The sequence below is a fragment of the Mastigoproctus giganteus genome, chromosome 5 (genome assembly GCF_048544385.1).
Source record: "Mastigoproctus giganteus isolate SK-2022 chromosome 5, ASM4854438v1, whole genome shotgun sequence".
Taxonomy (NCBI): Eukaryota; Metazoa; Arthropoda; class Arachnida; order Uropygi; family Thelyphonidae; genus Mastigoproctus; species Mastigoproctus giganteus.
The window spans coordinates 35,025,748-35,048,117 of NC_143579.1; the positions used below are offsets into that span (position 1 = coordinate 35,025,748).

Below are 22,370 nucleotides of genomic sequence, written 5' to 3' on the forward strand. Positions count from 1 at the left end.
AGCAGTTGGCTCTTTTATGTTCCGAAATACATTTGCCCAGTCTTCTGCCAGTTTCCCCAACATAGCAGCTAGTGCAGTCATGGCAAGAAATGCGGTAGATTAGTCCACTCTGTAGTAAGGTGGGAACTGGTGTTTTCACTCTGGAGATGAGGGATTGTAGTTTCCTGCTTGGGAGTTGTACGCACTTTATCCCATGAGATTTCAAGACCCCAGAAACCTGATGTGAAAAGTTTGGGTAGTATGGGATAAAGGCACTCGTGGCGGAGTCTTTACATTGAAAGGTCCTGTCAGTCAATATGTGGTCACGAGCCTGTAGATCACACCTGTCTAGGATACTGGTGGGATAGCCACATCTCATAAGATCTGTCTTGACCCTAGCAATCTTGGTGCATCTCTCATCTGCAGAACTAGAGTGGGTCCAGGCATGAGTCAGCAAGGTCCGCACAGTGCTGAGATGGCTGCGCATGTGTGCTGACCGGTAGTTGGTAAATTGGCCAGCACACATTGGCTTCCAATAGACTTGTTCTCAGGTGTGTGCCCTCATGTTGGACTAGGGTGTCCAAGTATGGTAGGGTATTGCCCGACTCTAGTTCGATCGTGAATTTTATGAAACGTGATAGAGAGTTGAGGTAGTCTAAGAGTCGGTTGCCCGAATCTCTGGGAATAACTACAAACACATCATCCACGTAGCAACACCAAAACGTAATGGGATTTGGTATACTCGTAAATGCACGACCCTCTGATTCTTCCATTGTGATGTTTACTGTGACTGAACAAACTGGGGAACCAATTGGGGAACCCACCTGTTGGTAAATGGAGTCATCGAACATGATTGCACCACCAGTTAAGTGCAGTCTGAGAGCAGTGGAAATATCATCTGAAGTTAGTTGGGTTCTGTTGCTAAGGATCTGGTCACTATCCAAGAGTTCCTTGGCACACGTGATGGCAAGCTCAACAGGGATGGAAGTAAATAGGGACACTACATTGAATGAGGCCATGACTTGATCATTCAAGATAGATAGGGCTTGGATCCATTCTATAAATTCACCACTTTTCGAAACAGTGTTGGCTATTTTGCCTACGAAGGGAGAGAGGAGCTCCGAGACAAATTTTGCCAACTCATAACTCGGTGAGCCACAACAGGAGGCAGTTATAACAGTACACCTTCTTTGTGGACTTTCAGTAGCCCACAGAATTGTGGGATCTGGCAACCAGAAGCATGGAGGTGACTACATATGGACTCGGTTATTTTCCCTTGTTGAAACCAACTGTTGATGAGCACATTCACTTTCAACTCCCACTGTTCCGAGGCTTTGATGGGAGGGACAGTTGATGGCTGGTAGACAGAAGTGTCTTGTAGAAGCGACACTCTTATCTTTCGCCTCATGATCAGTACGATTCAACACAACTGTTCAATGTCCTTTGTCTGCCGAAAGGATGACGATGGAAGAATCCTGCTTCAGTGTTCTAAGGGCAGAGATCTGTCAGTGATTGAGATTGGAGGAGGCAGGGCGAGCATGATGTAAAATGCTGTTTTCAGGTGAATTGCATTCACCACTTCTTCAGGGAAACGTGCTAATGATTGTAGTTTCCCAGGCAGGAAATTACGATCCCTCATCTCCAGAGTGAAAACGCCAGTTCCCACCTTACTACAGAGTGGACTAATCTACCGCATTCCTTGCCGTGAAAACTGGCAGAGGACTGGGCAAACGTATTTCAGAACAAGAAAGAGCCATCTGCTTAGCGGACATAGAACACTTGGCCATCGCTGAGCACTTCTGGTCAACCTGACACCGTGCCACGATGTGATGGTTGTCGATCAGTCCTGTCATTACCAGCGCTGCACTTGGTTGGAGTCACTGCACATCATGTGCTCTGATACTTCCGTCAAGAGAAACAATGGATGATGTGTTCATCCTGTTATTGAAGCGACCATTCTCATGACTGACAAATGGTGGAAATGTTACCATATGTCACAACCACAGACTTTAACTTCCAACAGTTAGTTGTTTCATCACGCAGTTCACTGTGCATGACTGCCATTGCACGCTGTTAAGTTCTGTGTTCCCAAAACTTTCACTCCAATGGTTAACTGATGAAGGGCAACATAAAGCCCGAAAGCTTTTCTATTACTGGTTACTGTATGTATCTACATATTCTGTTTTCACTGTTTATTGTATATATCTAACATTAAACCTAACTTAACTACAGCTCGTTATTTTTTTTTCTGTTCCACTCTGTGCTACATAATGAAAATACTATTATTGAACCTTTATAAACATGCATATCTGGTATCAGTAAGCAGTGCCCAATAGTTTTGCTTGCAACCTAGCTTTGAATATATGCACAACTGCTTATGTTAACCCCGGGGGCTCACATCTGATGAGTATGGGCTTGGCAAACCCAGGATCCTGAGCTGGATATCATCGTTCTTCTCTTTCTTGGTGATTCCTTTGTACTTCTCTCTCTCTTTCTCTCTCTTTCTCAGGGGGTAACTCGGATTTTTTTTGATTTTTTTTTTGGCTGGTGCAGCATAAGCTTCAGGCTTCCTTGTGCCATATGGCTAATAATAATAATAATAATAAGCAGATATTTGACTAGACTCAAAAATATGTGTAGTCAACTATCATTACATCTCTTATCTCTTAGTAATATAATAATTATGTAATAATTCTAGCTTTCTCCATCCTTAAACATTCTGTGAGTAAAACATTCTTTTTTTATTGTCAGTGCATGTTTGATTTTATCAACTAAATGCAACTAAATATAACATATTTTGACATTAATGTGTTTCCCGAGATGTCACATAAGCAATGGAACTTGTTGAATGAGCATAACAGTAATACAGTATTATTCAAATGAATCTGTTTATCATATCTGATGTTTCAATTATGCTTCCATAATACAGGCATTGAAATAATTTGATAATTATATGCATTCTGCAGTAAGTTTCTGTTTTGGGGTACTTTGGTCCCTTCAGTGATAGAAACCATCTTTCAACCATCAGGGCATTACCATATGCTCACATTAGAGATAGCATTAGCATTAGCATTAGTAGAGGCATTTGATGCAAGAAAGCAAGCTTATGCAGCATCAGCCAAAAAAAAAAAAAAAAAAAAGTAACATAAATAAATAAAAAATAACCACTTCCACTTCGCCCCTCTGTTCGTTCGAAATACCAGTCCAGCTGAGCCTTAAACTTATTTAGGCTATCAACTTCCACGACAAGGGATGGAAGTCTGTTCCACCTACCAACTACCCACTGGCTAAAGGCAAATTTCCGCACATCTATCCTACAGCTGTCTTTCCTCAATTTGAATTTATGCCCTCTCAGGTGATTATTCTGAGCAAGAGGAAAAATCCCATCAGCATTGAGCATGCTCAAACCATTCAAGGCTTTGTACACCTCTATCAGATCACCTTGCTGGTGCTTAGTTTCCAGACACTGTAATTCGCAAAACTTAAGCCTTTCTTCATAAGAGCACCCCTTTGTCCCATTCACCAATCTTGTTGCCCTTCTCTGTACTCGTTCCAGCAGCTCTACATCCTTCTTGAAATGAGGCCTCCAGGCCTGTATACAGTACTCTAGGTGTGGCCTGACCATTGCCTTATACAAGGGAATAATCACCTCCTTATCCCTGCTAGAAAAATTCCTATATATCATTGACAATACACCATGAGCTACTCTTGCAGCCCGTCTGCACTGCTCAGAGAACTTCATATCTGCCTGCACAACCACCCCCAGGTCCCTTTCATTCTCTACCACTGTCAGTGTAGTACCACAGAGTTGATACGTTGCTTTGGGGTTGCTGTTTCCCATATGTAGTACTTTACATTTGTCAATGTTAAACTTCATTTTCCACCTCGAAGCCCATCTGCTCAACCTTTCCAAATCCTGTTGCAGCAGCATAGTGTCAGTAGTGTCCTTGACAACCCTGCCAACCTTCGTATCGTCTGCCAACTTGGACATTAAGCCTGATATACCATCATCAATATCATTTATAAATACAGAAAACAATAATGGACCCAATACCGAACCCTGAGGGACTCCACTAATAACATTAGTCCACGATGAGCAGTGTCCATTGATTACCACTCTCTGTCTTCTCCCCCTCAACCACCCCTTTATCCATAGCAGCAATTTGCCTCCAATGCCACACTGCTCCAATTTGTGCAGCAGTCTTCCATGTGCAACAGTATCAAAAGCCTTTCTAAGATCCAAGTATATAATATCAAAGTTATTCCCTGCATCCAGTTCTTTTGTGACTGCATCATAGTATCCAATCAAATTGGTCAGGCAAGACTTCCCCTTAACAAAACCATGCTGTGTCCTAGCTATAACTGAAGTCTTGTCTAGATGATCCGGCAGTGCTTCTTTAACCAGTGCCTCCATTAATTTTCCAGGAACAGAAAGTTAAACTCACAGGTCTATAATTACTTGTGTCAGCCTTTGATCCTCCTCTGTGAATTGGGGTCACATTTGCACATCTCCAGTCCATGGGTACCTCCCCAGAGTCCAAGGAAGCTCTCATAATTATGGCTAAGGGTTTGCTTACTTCCTTTGCTGCCTCCTTTAATATAACTGGATAGATCCCATCCACCCCAGGTGCCTTTCTTGTGTTTATCTTCAACAATTTCTCCTCCACTTTGCTCTCAGTTATTACAAGATTCTCTAGCTTACTGCTAGAGTTGAATACACCTCTGGCATTCCCCTCGCTGAATAACTCCTCATGTGTGAATGTCGATGCAAAATATTCATTTAGTTTGTTAGCTACCTGAGCAGGGTCATCAACAGTTGACCCATCGATATCAAGTGGACCAATCTGATTCATCCCCTTCCTTCTAGAGTTTACATAAGTAAAGAACTCTTTGCTGTTTTTCCTTGCATCCCTTGTCAAGGATCTCTCGTAATCTGCCTTCGCCTGCCTAACCTCCTTTGTAACTTGGTTACAGATCAACTTGTATCTATCATAGGCGTCTGTGTCACGTGTTAATTTGTATGTATCCCATGTATTTTTCTTCTCTGCCATATGCCTCATTAGTTCATCTGACATCCATTTAGGCCTAAACCTTGAACAATATTTCTTAGTTGGTATGTAAAGCCTAGTAGCTTCCAAGATAAGTTCTTTGAATGCTTCCCATTTTGAATTTGCTGTTGGCAATATCATCAGTTGATCCCACTGTATAGAATTTAAATACTGTCTCAGTCCATTGTAGTCGCCTTTACGAAAGCAATACCCCTTCCCTTTACCTCTAATGGTAGTTACTTCTTTGAGTAACTCCCACTTCAGAACACTGTGATCACTGCCACCTAGTGGTTCATTTATCTGCAGATTCTTAATGCATGAAGAATCACTACTGATAATCAAATCAAGAGTATTACTCCCTCTAGTTGTCTCCCGAACGTGCTGATGTAGAAAACAATCATCCAATAAATGCACAAAAGCCTTGCTACTGTGTGAGTGACCAGCCCCCAAATTCCAGTCAATATCTGGGAAATTAAAATCCCCCATTATAAGACTCTCTGATTTACTGGCCCACTCTATTTCTCCGAACAGTTTCTTATTATACTCATCAGAGTCATTAGGCCTATAGCACACTCCTACTCTCAATTTTGATCTCCCAATGCTTATGTCACACCAAACTGACTCGACACTGCACTGTCCAGCGATGTTGACTGGCTTCACTTCCTTGGATTTTATGTGTTTTTTAACTAATAGCATAACCCCTCCTCCCTTCCTATCCTGTCTATCCTTTCTGTAGACATTGTACTCCCCAAATTCCAGTTCTGCATTCCTTATATCTGTGTGACACCACGTCTCTGAAATCCCCACAATATCTGCCTTTGATGTTTTGAGCAATACCTCAAATTCATCAAATGTATTTACTAAACTCCTAGCATTGGTGTACACGCAAGTATACATGCACCTGTTCTTTTTCTTAGCTTCCCTAACACAACCCATGTGTTTACTTGTACCCCAATGATTCCCAGCAGTCTCTGAAATATCCTGCATCTTATTTTGCAGGCTGCGTCTCATTCCAATAGAAGCAGTGCAAGAATCACTTTCACCTCTGCCAGTGGCTACTGTTAATCTATTAGTCCTTGTATCCCCCCAATCTAGCAGTTTTCCGACCCACCTAACACTGCCTCGATAGCATCAGCAAATATTCTTGCACCCTTTCTATTTAAGTGTATCCCATCCCTGTAGAAGCAGTCTCTCCTGTTAACAAGTACAGACCAGGCTGAAAAAAATTCTACCCCTTGAGCCCTGCACAAACTTTCCAGGGCCGAATTGATTGACAGGGCTCTCATCATATACTCCCTCCTATCATGTCTGGGCAGAATTGCAGACACTTTCAATTTCAACCCTAATTCACAGCTTTTTTTCATCAGTATCCTGTACTTGTCAAGTAATTCCGCTGGTCTCCTACTCTTAATATCATTAGTGCCAACGTGTACAACTATATCACCTTTTGTGCCCTTAAAAGATGATATCCGCTCTACGACGTCATCAACTTTTGCCCCTGGCAGACATACCCTGGTCCTGTTCCACCTATCCCTTTTACAAAGCATGTTTCCCGTTTCCCTGACAATAGAGTCACCAACAACTACTAGTTCCTTTGGGACCAGCGCATTCTGCCTTGGGGGTTGCCGCTGTGTTGCGCGATGACCAAGTGCAAGCTCTGGCTTTGGTGTGGGCAGCTGAGAGCTTGATGGGCCCCTCACTTGTAATCCTTCGAGGGCATCCACCCTGTCCTTCAAGCTCTCATATAGGCCCATAACAACGCTGAGTTGTCGCCTGATCTCCTTACACTCCTTGCATCGCACACATACAAAGACATCCCCCATGGCAGTATCATGTCCCATACTTGACTGCTCCGCAAACATCAAGCAAATAGTGCATCTTAAAAGGCTGTGATTCAGAGGACAACTGCCCCCCCTCAGTTCTCCCCTGGGCCACAGCATTCCCATTAGCTTGAGCCTTTTGCTTTGCTTCTCTGGTTTGAGTCATGATTTAGATTTACTTTCAATAAAATTTCAATTTCTGTACAAAATTAAATCCTAAACTTGTATCCAAACACAGTTATAACGCTATATTTATGTTTCAGTAACGAGTGTTATCTACGAAATATTTATGTTTCAGTAACGAGTGTTATCTACGAAATCTCTTTATATAACTTCCGTATCAAGTTATGTATTAATTATTTATTTTTACTAATTATTTATGTTACGTAACCTAAGTGGTTATATGTATAGTTAAAAGTACAATTTAATTGCCAATGAAGTTCGACAAGATTAATAGATTTTACTGATTAATTTTCCCGTAACAATGGTGGATATTTACGAACGGTAAACACGTGTATTTGATACCCTTTCCGATACTAAGCAATACCTACAAAATGATATCAATAGCCATAGGTCAACCTTTAATTGCAAATATAGTTGAACTTCCCAAATCTGGCATCACCTATTTTCTGGCTATTTTTAGAAAAATAGGAAAAGCTAGCAGACCACTGAAGTATCAGAAAATTTAGTTCTCCCTTCCTCCAAACGGAGTACCAGAGCTAAATGTGAAGAAGTGGATTTCATCTCGGTGCCACTGTTTACCAAGCTCCAATTACATTAAGAAATTAGTTTAGGTCATGTAATTGTCTGTTGCTATTCCTGAACAAAATTGGTGAGTTATTGAATGATTAAGATTTATGCAATGCATTCAATTAATACTAAACTTTTGTCATGTTTGTAAATGATATTTACACGGCAACTATCCATTTTTACTTGCCTGCCTCTGGGACACTTGCTTTTCTAAAAGTAAAGCAAGTGTCCCAGAAACTTTTGGTGAGACTTCATTGAAGCAGTGTGAGACTTTCGGCATTGAGTCATCAACTGTGCACAGTATATTTTAGAGAGGGAGATAATTTTATTTTTATTGTATTTTACAATACTGTATACTAGTGTAAAATGCACTTGTATACAGTACTACATAAAATAATTTGAATCATTTGCAACAGAGAAATGGTTTTTTTTTTGTATAACTATGATATGATTGCCCAATTTTGAGACTTACAGTAGAACATTGGTTATCCAGAATAATTAGAAAGGCTTATCTTTCATCTTTTTTTTATTAACGATAGTACAGTAAGCTCTAGTTATAGTGATCGTGTTTGCAAATTAAATTTTGATTATAATAAGCGAAAGATCAAGTTTACTACTTGTTTATAACAGATTGTACAAACAAAATGCCCAATAAACCAAAAATTGCAAATTGTTTTTATTGTTTTATGGTTGTGACCTCTAGAATTCTATGTGGCCTTCAGAAATGTGCTTTAGAAAAATATCACAGAGACTACCGGGTTTTCTTGGAAACTGCGAGTGAATTTCAGATTAGTTTAGCTCCAGATTTGGTAAGAATAATATTGGCCCGAAACTGTATGATTTATTATTTTTCTCAATTTTTTACAGTAAAACGTGAATGAAAGGAAAACGCATAGTTTAACATTGCAACAAAAAATGGAAATTATTAATAGAATTAGAAAAGGTGAAAATTTAGGAAATCTCTTTACAATTTTCATCAAGAAAAATTCTAATACTATAACAGAATTTGTATCGATTATGGATAGTGAAGGAGAATCTAGCAGGAAAAAGATGATGGCGAAACCTGAAAATGCCACTTTAGAGAGTGCGCTTTGTGGTTTCTTCAGAAGCGAAGTTTAGGTGAACCAGTGTCTTGCCCAATGTTGTGTGAAAAAGCATTGGATTTTAAACGAAAATTAAAAGGCAGTGAAGGTTTTAAGGCAAGCACAGGTTGGCTGAAAATCTTTAAACTGAGACACAGTATACGTGAACCAGATATTCAAGGCGAGAAACTTTCTACAGATGAATCGGCAGTGGTGTCCTTTGAAAAGTAAGTCTGCTTCTGTTATAGCAAATTAAGAGAAAGAAAATGTTATATAATGTTGATGAGACGGGCTTATTATGGAAAGCATTACCGAGAAAAAACCCTAGCCACTAAAAGAGAAATGCCTGCACCAAGTTTTAAGATGGGAAAAGAGCGATTTACAATTGCTATGTGTGCAAATGCCACCGGGATGAACAGATTGTCTGTGCTCGTTATCGGTAAGCCGAAAAAACAGAGAGCATTTAAAATTTTAATTTACTGGATTAAATTTAAAATTTAAAATTTTAATTTACCATATTATAATTTTAAATTAAATAAAATAAATTTATTTAACTTTACTGGAAAAAATTTCAGGTTCGATTATCTGGAAAGACGATTATCTTGGCTATCCGGAAGAGATCTGACATCAATTATTCCGGATAACTGACACTCTACTGTACTAGTTTTTCATCAGGCAATGGCTAGCCTCTGCTAACAGACTTGTACCAGAAAACAATATATGAAGTCTAAGTGAGCAGCCATGCAATGTATGGAAAAAAAAAACCTACAATTAAACAATAAAAGTTGTGTCTATCTTTAATTCCTAATTCTGGGCTGGCTACAATTGTTCTACACAGAAATTAAATACATACAGCTTTCAAATTATTTCAATTCCTGCATTGTGATATAATGCCCACACCCTTTGCTGTAGAGAGATATTAGGGGTTTAAGGTATGCTTAACTTTTGTTATGTGTTTAATTGGAAGTTTTTCTTCCGTATGCCTTGGCTTACTTAGATTTAATACTTGATTCTTCAGTCAGCATAAATTTGCTAATAGAGGTCACCCATCTGATTATAGATCTAAGTCTAGAAACAGCTATTGTGATGGTGCCATCAGTTTAAAATAATTGTGGAACCACCTTTTTTGATAATGCTCTTTATATTAAAACATTATTAGAAATTGCCTCAAGACAGAAATTAAACACAGAGATGCACACAGTGTTTAAAAATGTTTATCAAATCACACTTATAGCAATATTCAACAAGTAATTTTCCACGCTTTATACTGAAATGTGTATGTGATAGGGAATTCTTGCTGCTGGATGCTAATCCAAAACAACATTAATAACCACATATTAGGAGTCAAGCATCAACAGAACTATTTTATTACTGTTTGAGGCATGTATGGTAGGGCTGCAGCTCAGAGTGGATGTAAGACCTATGGCTGATGCTGTCTCTACAAATTCCTACAAAACTGTAATTTTGTTTGGATTACGTCTTAAATTCTGTAAATTTTTTAGCATGAGTTGCGTGAGACCCTACACTCTCTGTGAATAAATGGAAAATGCTTCCTTTGGCATAGTCATTAGTTGAACAGTAGCACACATATTCTGCTTGTGACTGTAATCATTTTTGTGTAAAAATTATTTTGTACTTAATTAATGATTATTCTGAAATTTTGTACTGATTTCAAGAAAAACCTCTTGGATGAAACATTAATGTAAGGACTCTTTTATTAAATTTTTATTTCAAGTTTTTCCGTCTATATTACATGTAAGTTGCCTTACAAACACTTGTACGGATATAATACACGATAAAAACATTTAACTAGAGTAAGCTTGAGAACTAATTTACTGTGGCTTGCTAATGTGCCAAAAATTCCCATGGACAAGAACAAACTTTTCTTGAATATTTTTAAAAGAGCTGTTTTGAAGTACACCTCACAAAAAAAAAAAAAAAAAAAAATGTTTTATTAGTTACCATTGCTGATGTGCTTGTAATCAAAAATAGAGGGCATTACTAATGGGTATTTCACTTATAATAACCCCTTAACATAATAGTCATATGATTTAAATTTATTCTTCACTACACCAGAAGTTTTTTGTAATGTTTAATTATTAACAGTACCTTATTTTAATTAATACAGTCAAACTTGGTTATAATTAGCACGGAAATAACGAGATCACAGCTGTAACGAGCAAAAAGCCACAACGATTTTAATTTGCACGTATTCCCATACAATCTCTCACTGTTATAACAAGCATACTACACAGATATACTGAACAAATTTTGGTAACTCTGCAGACATTCTTAATTGAATGTTTGCAGAGGTCAAAAAAAACCGAATTCTTGGAATAGACAAAAATGAAAACGGTGATTTAGCTTTTATGACAGCCCACATTGCATCAGATTTGTAGCTGTTTAATAAAAATAATATGTAGGTATATACTAATATTTTTTTTTCTCTCTAATATTTCTTTTGTTTTTTTTAATCTATCTTTTTATCAAGTTATTGAGAATTTTAAAAAAAATAGGAGGCAGATTTAACTCATCACTGATATAGCGAGTAACGGTTATAACGAGGAAATTTTGTTGATCCCTTGATGCTCATTATAAACAAGTTGGACTGTATAAGTAAATCTGTATTACAAATATTTTACTGTTTAAATAAACACCTCTATCAAATAATATTAAAATAAGTAAAACAAATAAGAATTGTAATTAAATAGCAGTTTACATTTATTATAACTTGTATTTAAATATAAAAAGAAGCTTCTCTTTCCCCCACCCGCAAAAATAAGTTCTATGTCCTGAATCAAATAGCTTGATTCTCTTCTTTTTACAGTGGAGCAAGTTAAAAAAACACCGGAACTGCAGGAGAAAATAATTACTGCTGCTCAGGAATTAAGGTACAGTGTTAAAATTAATTTTTGCTTTATTTATCTTTATATATATATATATATATACATATACACACACATACATGAGGTACATACATACATACATGAGTTACACACATACATGAGGTATCCAAAAGTTCTAGGAACAAAGTAATATTTTGTAAATGACAAAGCTGCCGGCTATTCAGATGGATCTCTTTTGAAGTAGTCTCCTTGGCACTATATACAATGATTCTAATGCTTGTGCAACTGCTGTAAGCTTTCTTGATAGGCATCTTTTGGAATTATTAATATTGTTGTGTCACATTCTGAATAATTTTCTATCTTTGCAGATCTGTAACTTTTTAAGGGGAGGATTAAGCTCAGTAAACAACAAAAATAATCTTGAATGAGTGAATTGTTGGTTTTTGGAGTCGAAGGGTTGCCAGGGTGAGGATAATCTCCAACAGATATGCAGCTGCCTTTAAACTTTGTGAATGAACCACTGAAAAGTCTTCAAACAATATAGCATCTTCTCTAAAAGCTGTTTTTAACATTCCTTAGGTTTCCTTTACACTTTTTGCTAATTTGAAACAAAATTTGATGCTAATTTGCTGTCCAGTAAAATCAATCATTTTAAAATGTGACAATACACATAAAACACATTTTGTTCAATGTGCTCTTATTCAGACTTACTGCAGATAAATGGATGATTCATGTGTCACTATGTCCAGATGAGTCAACAAACATATGTTGCAACAAGTTGCAACTTGCTATGATGTTGCAATTTCAAGATAAAAGTTAATTCTTTGGTAGTAGTTCCCCTGGGTCTATTAGACCCAGAGGGACTACTACCAAATTAGTTATCAAGAAAACAGGGAAAATATTGAATCAAGTATGAAAATGTTGTTAAGCTTTTTTAGTTTAATTCCAGCATAAGTAAGTGGATGTGGTCCTTGCTAAACTTGTATAGGAATTATTGAAATGTCGGTGGTTCACATGCTAGCCATAACAAATGAAAATTGAAAATGAATGCTCTCACTATTTAGATTGGAAAAGAAGCTGTACTATAATAGTTTCTTTGCATGCAATGAAAAATAAAATTTGTACTCCTCACAACAAATCATTTTTAAAAAAAATACATATTCTTTCTTCAGTGTGTATTGCATCAGTTAACAAATTTCAAGGAAATTCATCTATTAGCAGGCCTTATTATAAATTGCAAAAATTGGCATGAAACAGAAAACATCATATTGTCCACTGAATAAAAAAATATGTTCATATTACTCATATAGATTTTTTTTTGAAAATGATATTGCTACAGCACATCTCTGGGATGTGAATTTGATGTTATAACAAAACTTCAACAAAAAAAAATCTTTATTGGCAGCCACATAAACTTTTGAAAAGTGTCAAACCCGAAACCGTCATCTCTGATGTTACTTTGTGCACAAAATCCAAAAGTGCACTACTCAGTGGGTTGTTGCTTGAAAATTGTACTGTAACAAAATCTTTCTTTGACATGTAGTTGACATAATCACAAAATTTCAAGGAAAAATTCTCTTTTATCACAGAAACTGGATCAGATGCTGGAAGTCAGCATTTTCTGTTATGAGCAGCAAATTGAAAAAGAGAGTTTTTTTTTTTTTTTTTTCCTGCGCTGTCACAACAGCAGTGTGTGAAAATGTTTCACACTATGATTACTCTTGAGATGGTTTAAACATATTGCACATTAGCACTTATATGACCTGGTAATATTGTATCTCTCAGTAACTTGTCACCATTTGCTTTTTAGAAGTGAAAACATTCTTCATTCCCAATGATAAGGAACATTCTCTCTCTCTCTTGCATTGGGCAAAGAAAACCAAAGTGGGCAATTTTCACAAAGAATTGCTTTTTGAAAAAAAAAAAATAATAAAAATAAATATATATATATATATGTATATTTAAATAATGGCTTAAAAGTTTAACATAAAATAAGAAAATAAATAAATAAATAAATATATATTAAGCTATCATTAGAGGCAGCAAAATGCACATCCTCCACATGAAGCCCAGATATATCCGATAATTCAAAATAAAACAAAATAAAATACAACATAAGCCAGTAGTATGGCAAAAACTGTAGAGTGAAATTAACAAGAAAATTAATTTTATTTTACGTAAAAATTACGTAAAATAAAATAAACCAACAGGGAGGGGGAAGTAAAGGTAATAAGACATAAACAGTAGCCGATAGTCCCCTATATAATTTAGCACTTTAAATCCAATTAATAAAACCGATATAAAATTTAAAATAATGCCAATTATAATATAATTTAGCGGTACCCCCCTAGAAGGTACCAGTTCTGAAAAACGTGATATTTCACATTTTTCAGAACTGGGCAACCGTATATCCAGAAGGTAATCAACTTCTGGATATACGGTTGCCACGAAATTGGGTCAATTTCGTGGTACCACACCCTTACAATGCTCTCCTGCAGCTGAATCTTACTTGTTGGCTTCTTCTGAGCAATATTAGACGACATTATGTACAAGCAATTTTCAATAGAGTTCAAATCTGGACTGTTGCTGGGCCACTGTAATGCCAGCATTTCTGAGGTATGACTGCACCTTATGGGAGTAAAACGAGGGAAAACATTGGTGCAAGTATGTTTTAAGCCTTGTGAGACAAGAAGACAAACTCATCATTAAATCTAAATAGCATAAACTTACCAATTTTTCTCTGTGTGGCAAGGTGCTGAGTCCTGTTAGAAAATGCAGTTTTGGACGTCTGTGTGGTGATCCCTAATAATGGGTTTCAGGCACTCCTCCAAGATAGCAGTGTAGGTTTCTGCATTCACTGTTCCGTTAATAAACTTAATTCGCCCCACCCCTTTGCTTGTTATGCATCCCCCGACCATCTGACCAGTGGGGAACTTTACAGTCGGTGTTATGCAGTCAGGATGGTATGCCTCTGCTTTTCGTCTTCTGACATATCGCTTCCCATCCAAGCCATGCAGGTTGAATTTCGATTCGTCAGAAAAGATGATGGTGTCCCACTGCTCTTTTGTCCATGAAACTTGCGTTTTAGCCCAAGCAAGTCGTTCTTCCTCATTTGTTGGGTCAACAAAGGCTTCTTCTTGGGCCGATAGGCATGCAGACCACATTACGAAAGCCATCTTTGGATAACTTGTTTCAACACCAGAGGCCATCTCAAAGTCCAGTTTTAGATCAGGAGCATTAGCATGGCAATTACGAAGGCATAGCCGTTTCAAATATCAGTCTTGGGAAGGCGTAGTCACTCTCTTATGGTCTGATCCAGGTCTTCTGTTCACTTCACTGGTTTCACGCTATTTCAGCACCTGAGATACTGTTGACTGGTGGCAGCCTATTTTATCAGCGATAGCATGCGTAGAAAGCCCTTCCTGGGACAGAGCAACAGCTAGACTTTTTTATTGGTGTCAACTCAACATATTGAGCCATGTTACACCTCCCCAAAACAGGATAATAACGAGCATATATACCCGTCCAACACCGTATTTATAGAAACAGCTGATGCAATGGAAGTGTTATCTGGCACAATACCTTTGCTTTTGCCGGTTGCTTTATAAACTTATGAAAACTGGTGTCAAACTGAAACTTTAAGTTGCATGCAAAAAAAAAAAAAAGCATATACCATTTATTCATAATAAATCGTTTTTTGAAAATTTTTATGGTTACACAGTCTTTCTGTTTTATATATTTGAGTAAATAAAAAAATTTTGAGTCAAATTTTCTATTGAAAGCTGCATTATAAACTTCTAAAAGCTATCATTTTGAAAAACAGGAAAGCATGAAATCAGATAAATATAATTTTTTTTTTTTAAAATAACTATTGTGACTATTAATATGAAAATTTGGTTGCTTGAACTAGACAGTAGTAGTAACAAATGAAAATAAATCATTAAGAAATTTTCATAAATGCTGTGGTATTGAGTTCACTTTCTAGGTTTTTCTGACCCAGGTTGACTATTAGTATAACAATCAGAGACAAGAGTATAAAAGGGTTAATGTATGAACTTTTTGATCATGCTTATATATATATATATATATATATATGTGTGTGTGTGTGTGTGTGTGTGTGTATATGTATATTTATATCTCCTTATAATTGGCTCTTTATATTTTGCAATTAACAGTGTTACAGTTGGCAAATAAGTCACAACAATTTCTAGAAATTCATTGTTGATTTTCAGCCATAAGTATAAATTTTTTTTTTTACATTACTTGTTACTACTGTACATGTATCTTTTGAAACTGATTATGAATGCACATTGCATATGTACTTTTTCAATATTCTACGAAAGTATTAAACAACAGATATTTTTTCCGTGAATTCAGTGATACATATTGAAATTGAACAATATATTATCCTCAAATTTAATGATTCCGTGATCTGTATTTGTCTGTTTAGTGCTGTTTAATAAAGAATGATCATAATTTTTCCTGAACAACCATACTGCTTGCTGTTTTTAGCTTGCTATTCTGCAGAATTTAAGACCAGGCCAAGCTACATAATATAGCAACTGTGCAGTTGACTCGTGCACATGATGGCAGTGGCATCTCGTTACTCTGATGTATGGGGTGCTGCTTCTTAAAGTTACATTAAATTGCCTTGATTATAAGACATGTAGACATAGATAGTAATAATAATAAGCAAGTTATAAATACTACAAAACATTAACTAGATACTTACCATTAACAAACTTGGGTGATCTTGAAATTTTATTTAAAAATAAAATCCATTCTTTGGTTTTTATTTGTTGAAAATAGATTAATAACTTTTTCTTTCAAGTTTGGTACACTGTTGACCAAGCTTTTCTATGTTGAAAGCATTGCTTGAGCATTTAGCCTTTCTTGATTCATAGTGCTCCTTAAAAATGTCTTTATTCTTTTTAATGTCAAATGGCAGCGTTCGGGCTCCAAAAGTAGTCATTGGAATGGTCAAAAGAATTTTTATGAGTTTTGTAAGTTCACCAAGAACTTACAAAATTCATAAAAATTATTTTTAAAACTCATAAAAATATTATTTTCTGAGATAAATTTCATCAAGTCAATTAATTTTCAATAGTTGTGTAGATCATACAGGAAACTTGTAATTCCATCAGAAGTTTTTCTCTTTCAATCATGGGATATGCCTCAGTAAACTCCCTTACCTCTTCCATGGGCATTTTCTTACGAAAAATAACAAAGTTCTTCTTGTTAAACAATTTAGGAGCAATTAATTGCCTTGATTTGTAAAAGAATATCTGTCACCTATGTCAATGCTTACATAGTCGCATACTTCCTTCGCTTCAATCATGAGTGTTTTTGAAGGATTTTCATGGTACTTTGAATTCCTGATTTTTAGAATGGCATTCTTAAAGTTTGCTATATATTTGTGTATTTTAAATGCGTCAATTTCTCGAGATTGTATTTGATTATAAATAACTTCCACATGAGGCATTATCTGATGGAAAAATTCTAACCGGAACACAAATTTTTCATTACTCAAGATGTGCAAAATTCCAGTTGCTTCTGAAATCGCCTTATCTGTGTTTGCTGTTGCTTGTATTTCCTCTATGCACTTTTTTAAGGATTCAAAATTTTCATAAATGCTGTTCATGTTGCGTATATTGAAGTTCTATCTTGTAGGAGAAGAACATGGAACACGGCTGTCCATATGCTTGCTGAGAACAGAGAGATGCTGTGGTGATCGCAAGAAAAATGTTGGTATCAATATGAGGTTCAAAAAGAATATTCTTGAATCTTGGGTAGTAGTTGCTGCATTTCTCATCATCAGATTCAGTTGGTGTGCATATCAGTGAATAAAGTGTGCATTATTGTAAACTTGCTTTATTTTAGCTTGAACTTCCCCTTTCTTGCCTTTCATCACCACTTGCACCATCAAATGTCTGAGCAACCAGTTTTTGAGTATTTTCTTCGAGGATTATATCTAGAATGCACTTTGATATTCTGTCTGCCGTTTGGTTTTCCGGAGTGAAAAAACTCCAAAAATGCTCAAAAATATCTCCATTCAGTTCATATCTCAGAACAGTTACCATTTGTATATGTTCTGAAACATCTGTTGTGTCATCAGCCATGACAGCTATGAATGAAGCTTCTTTAATTTCTCTTTTCATTCCATCCCGGCATATTTGCAGTAAACAGTCAAGAATGTCATTTTGAATAGTTTTTGAAATGCCTTTAAATGCTGCATTACTTTCTAAATGGTTCTTTAAATCAGAATTAATTTTGAGGTGAAATTTATTAATCCTCTGAATACTCCTTGATTTTCAGAATCATCTTTTTCTTCATGTCCACTTAAAGGAATTTCAAACTGTCCACAAAATTTAATGCAGTCTATTATTTTAGATAATATCTCACGATTCTTGGTAACTTTTCTGTTATGCTCGCAGATCAGAAGTCTGTAGGCCTCACTAAGCTGTTCTTTAATATTTACACTTCCTAAAAGTGATAGTGAACTCACATTATCAATATGTTTCTTCAAACTCTCATGTTTTCCAGTTTTTTCTTTCATTTTGTTTATGTTTGTAAGGCCATTTTTTTTCCACGTTAAGTCACTTCCGAACAGTAAACATGGAAAACAAAACAATGCATTTCTAACTTCACAACCATAAAGCCAACTTTTCCTTTGGTATCATTCAGTATTAAAACTGCGAATATATTTCTTATTATTACTTATTCCCGGCTGAGATATTTGAATCTCTGGCGTGGGGTGGACGTCTTTTTTAATCACATTTGTTTTTCTTGGAGAGATAATTGTGAAAAACTAAGAGTGAAATGTGGACCTGTCTAGTGCAGTTTTGTCTACGGTTAAAGTTCAAAGTTGAAAATGATTTCGTGTTTTTATTTGTCAATAATAAGCGAATCTCCGGAATTGAAATGATTATTGGAAATAGTTGTTTTCCCAAAGGCCTTAGGCTATGGTTGGGCCTGGATGGCTCAGGCTCTGTTTAATACTTGTATTAAATAAAGTAATTATTTTTTTTTTATTATTATTATTATTTTTTTTTTTTTGACTATTGGAAATAGAGGATGAGTATACTATATGTGGGACCTGTTAATAAAAATATTCATTGCATTGCATTGTTCTTCACAAAATTTCATATAACTCCATCGACTGTATATTTAGATTTAAAAGGCTGGGGATGTTGCAGTTCTGCAGTGCCTACCAATGAGCCATCCCTGCTCAGTAGTATTAAAACTTCATAAACTTCACTGCTCAGCAGTGAAGTTTATGCCTGTTCAGTTTTGTCTACGTAACGATGGACGTGACATGTGAGGAACAGTATGCTGCTCTCAAATTCTGTTTCCATCTCAAGGGAACATCAGCTGAGCAAATGTTACAAGAGGATTATGGTGAATCTGTGCTTCCATATAGCACAGCTCACAGGTGGTTTAGCATATTTAAAGATGAATGTGATTCAAAAACAAAAATCAGTAGCCCTGGAGCTCTAGCAGGGACAATTTTTGCTGTCACCGCAGGGACAAACACCACCTGTAATCATGAGAGATCATCATATAACAGTAAGGCAACTAGCAGAGATGTTGAGCCTATCAATAGGAAGCATGCATGGTATTCTCCCTTACCATTTGCATATGACACGTGTTTGTGCATGCTGGGTTTCAAGACTACTCACATCTGAGCAATGGCAAGTTTGCATGGAGAGTTGTCAGGAGCTGCAATGAATGGTTACTAAAGATGGTGAGGTTCTGCACAAGGTGATAACGGCTTATGAGACATGACTTCATCATTTTGACCCAGAGGGTAAGCAACAAAACTCTGTTTGGAAATCTGCATCATTACCAATACCAAAAAAAGCAGAAGTTGTGGCTTCTACAGGAAAGGTTATGGTTATCACTTTTTTTGACATTCAAGGAATAGTTTACTAGTATTTGTTGCCACGTCATAACAACTGTTACAGGACTTTACTACAGAACTGTACTGCATGATTTGTGGGATCACATTCATTGCAAATGACCACAACTGCACGAGTGGGTGGATGCTGTATCACAAAAATGGGAGACCTCACATTTCTCATACTGTCATTGAGTATTTAGCCAGAATTAATGTCAAATGTGTTCCTCATCTGCCCCATAGCCCTGACCTTGTACCCTACAATTTTTTTTTATTTTTTATTTACAAAGTTAAAGAATGAGCTGCAATAAAAATGTTTCCAGTCATCAGAAAACGTTATAAAGACATTGGAGGCAGTTCTCAAATGCATGTCAAAAAATGGCTTCCACCATTTTTGAAGAGGGGGCAGAAATGTTGGAATAAGTGTATTTCATAAAATGGGGATGAATTTGAAAAGGGCCATCAAAATATGAATGATTAATAAAGGTATGTTGTGAAAACAAAATTATGATCATTCTTTATTGAACTGCTCTCGTAAATTGAGATTCTTCAAAAGAATCTTAATAGTTTTTAATGAAGATACAATAATCATTTGTTGCATTAATTTTTTTTCTTTAGAAAAAGTCCCGATTATCCAAAGGAGCTACAAGATGATATATACTCAACATCTGTAGAGATAAGGCCTGAAAACAGTTATACAAAGGCAGCAGGAAATGCCACAACAGAATTTTCACCTTGTCGCAATCAAATTTGGCACGACTTACAAAATAAGTAAGTTGATTATGTTTTATTTTCAAAAACATTATTTTATATGAGGACCTGCCACTTTATGCCTATAGACAGAAATAATTTAACTGCTAAAATTATTTATTAAACATATTTTAAGTTATTTAAATGGATTTTCATTAAATTTCATAATGCATCTATTTAGAATATTACAAAAAATAATTAAATAAAATTAATTACAAAAAATTATTAAATTAAGAAAAAAATAACTGAATATGCGTGAAGCATTTTACAGTGTATACTTTATCCTAATTTTATTTTCTTATTCTGTTGGGTTAATTGAAAAAAAATCAATAAATATATAATAGCTCCTGAATACTTGCAGTTTTTGAGTTTTAGCAGCATTTAAAATTAAATTTGCATATTTTAAACATCAGTATGTGGTACTGCATACAAATTTCCAGTAAGCTAAAGTTCATGTATTCTGTATCAGTATAACTAGTGAATGACTAAAAAATACATTTTCACTGAAGTGCATATATATTATAAAACTTCACCAGTTTCATTCACTATTCTTCACCATTACTAAATTAAGAAAAAAATAATTGAATATGTTCACACATATTGTGAATATGTGTGAACATATGAAGTGTTGTATGGTGCATACTTTAATCCTAATTTTATTTTCTCATTCTGTTAGGTTAATTGAAAAAAATCAATAAATATATAATAGCTCCTGAATACATGCAGTTTTTGAGTTTTAGCAATTTTTAAAATTATATTTGCATATTTTAAATGTCAGTTTGTGGTACTGCATACAAATTTCCAGTAAGGTAAAGTTCATATATTGTTTATCAGTATAACTAGTGAAGACTAAAAAATGTATCGCATTTTCATTGAAATGATTATATACTGTAAAATTTCACAAGTTTGGATTAATTTTGAGGATTTGTTGTGTCTATACTTTTGATCATACGTCATATGTATATTCTTTAATTGGCTTGTTATAATTTACAGTTCATAAATAAATTACAACAATTTATAGAAGTTTTGATTTTCAAGAATAAGTATTAATTTTTTTAATTCAATTAGCAATTTTTAAAATTATATTTGCATATTTTAAATGTCAGTTTGTGGTACTGCATACAAATTTCCAGTAAGGTAAAGTTCATATATTGTTTATCAGTATAACTAGTGAAGACTAAAAAATGTATCGCATTTTCATTGAAATGATTATATACTGTAAAATTTCACAAGTTTGGATTAATTTTGAGGATTTGTTGTGTCTATACTTTTGATCATACGTCATATGTATATTCTTTAATTGGCTTGTTATAATTTACAGTTCATAAATAAATTACAACAATTTATAGAAGTTTTGATTTTCAAGAATAAGTATTAATTTTTTTAATTCAATTAGCAATTTTTAAAATTATATTTGCATATTTTAAATGTCAGTTTGTGGTACTGCATACAAATTTCCAGTAAGGTAAAGTTCATATATTGTTTATCAGTATAACTAGTGAAGACTAAAAAATGTATCGCATTTTCATTGAAATGATTATATACTGTAAAATTTCACAAGTTTGGATTAATTTTAAGGATTTGTTGTGTCTATACTTTTGATCATACGTCATATATATATATTCTTTAATTGGCTTGTTATAATTTACAGTTCATAAATAAATTACAACAATTTATAGAAGTTTTGATTTTCAAGAATAAGTATTAATTTTTTTAATTCTCTCTATAATTCAGACTGCTTTTTTATGTATTTTATTTATGCGGAAGCGTCTTTTATCTAAATAAGAATTTAATGATTTTTTTTTTAAAGGAATGATTACATAACAATTTCTAACCTCCCAGTACTACAGCCCTCGTGTAATATATGGATCAAGAAGTCATACTCAGCTGTTAACATTTATTTGAATTGAAGGTTACAGCTGAGGATTGTCTTTTTTTTTTTTTTTTTTGTTGATGATTCTGACAGTGAACAGAACACAAGAGAAAAAAAGATAGTGGCAAATTTTAAAAATTATAATGTAAAAGGCATTATTTACAACTGTGATGAAAGTAGAAATGAAGTAGAGAGGTATGTAAAAGCTATTAAATGATGATAATATTTTTATTTATTTATGAGATGTCAAAATGCATTGCTAGCAGTAGCAACAAAAGGATATTAAGAAGATGAAGATGAGGTTGAATAACTTATGGTAATGGAA

The 22,370-nt window shown here is 35.1% G+C and overlaps 1 protein-coding gene across 1 annotated transcript in view; it reads left to right on the forward strand.

Moving 5' to 3' along the window:
- The window catches only part of LOC150085299 (uncharacterized), a 285,468-nt gene that overhangs the window by 221,366 nt on the left and 41,732 nt on the right, over positions 1-22,370 (forward strand). The window contains exons 10-11 of the mRNA XM_090374519.1: positions 11,507-11,570; positions 20,041-20,193. Coding sequence (XP_090230645.1) covers positions 11,507-11,570; positions 20,041-20,193 — 217 coding nt within the window. The remainder of the gene's footprint in view (positions 1-11,506; positions 11,571-20,040; positions 20,194-22,370) is intronic.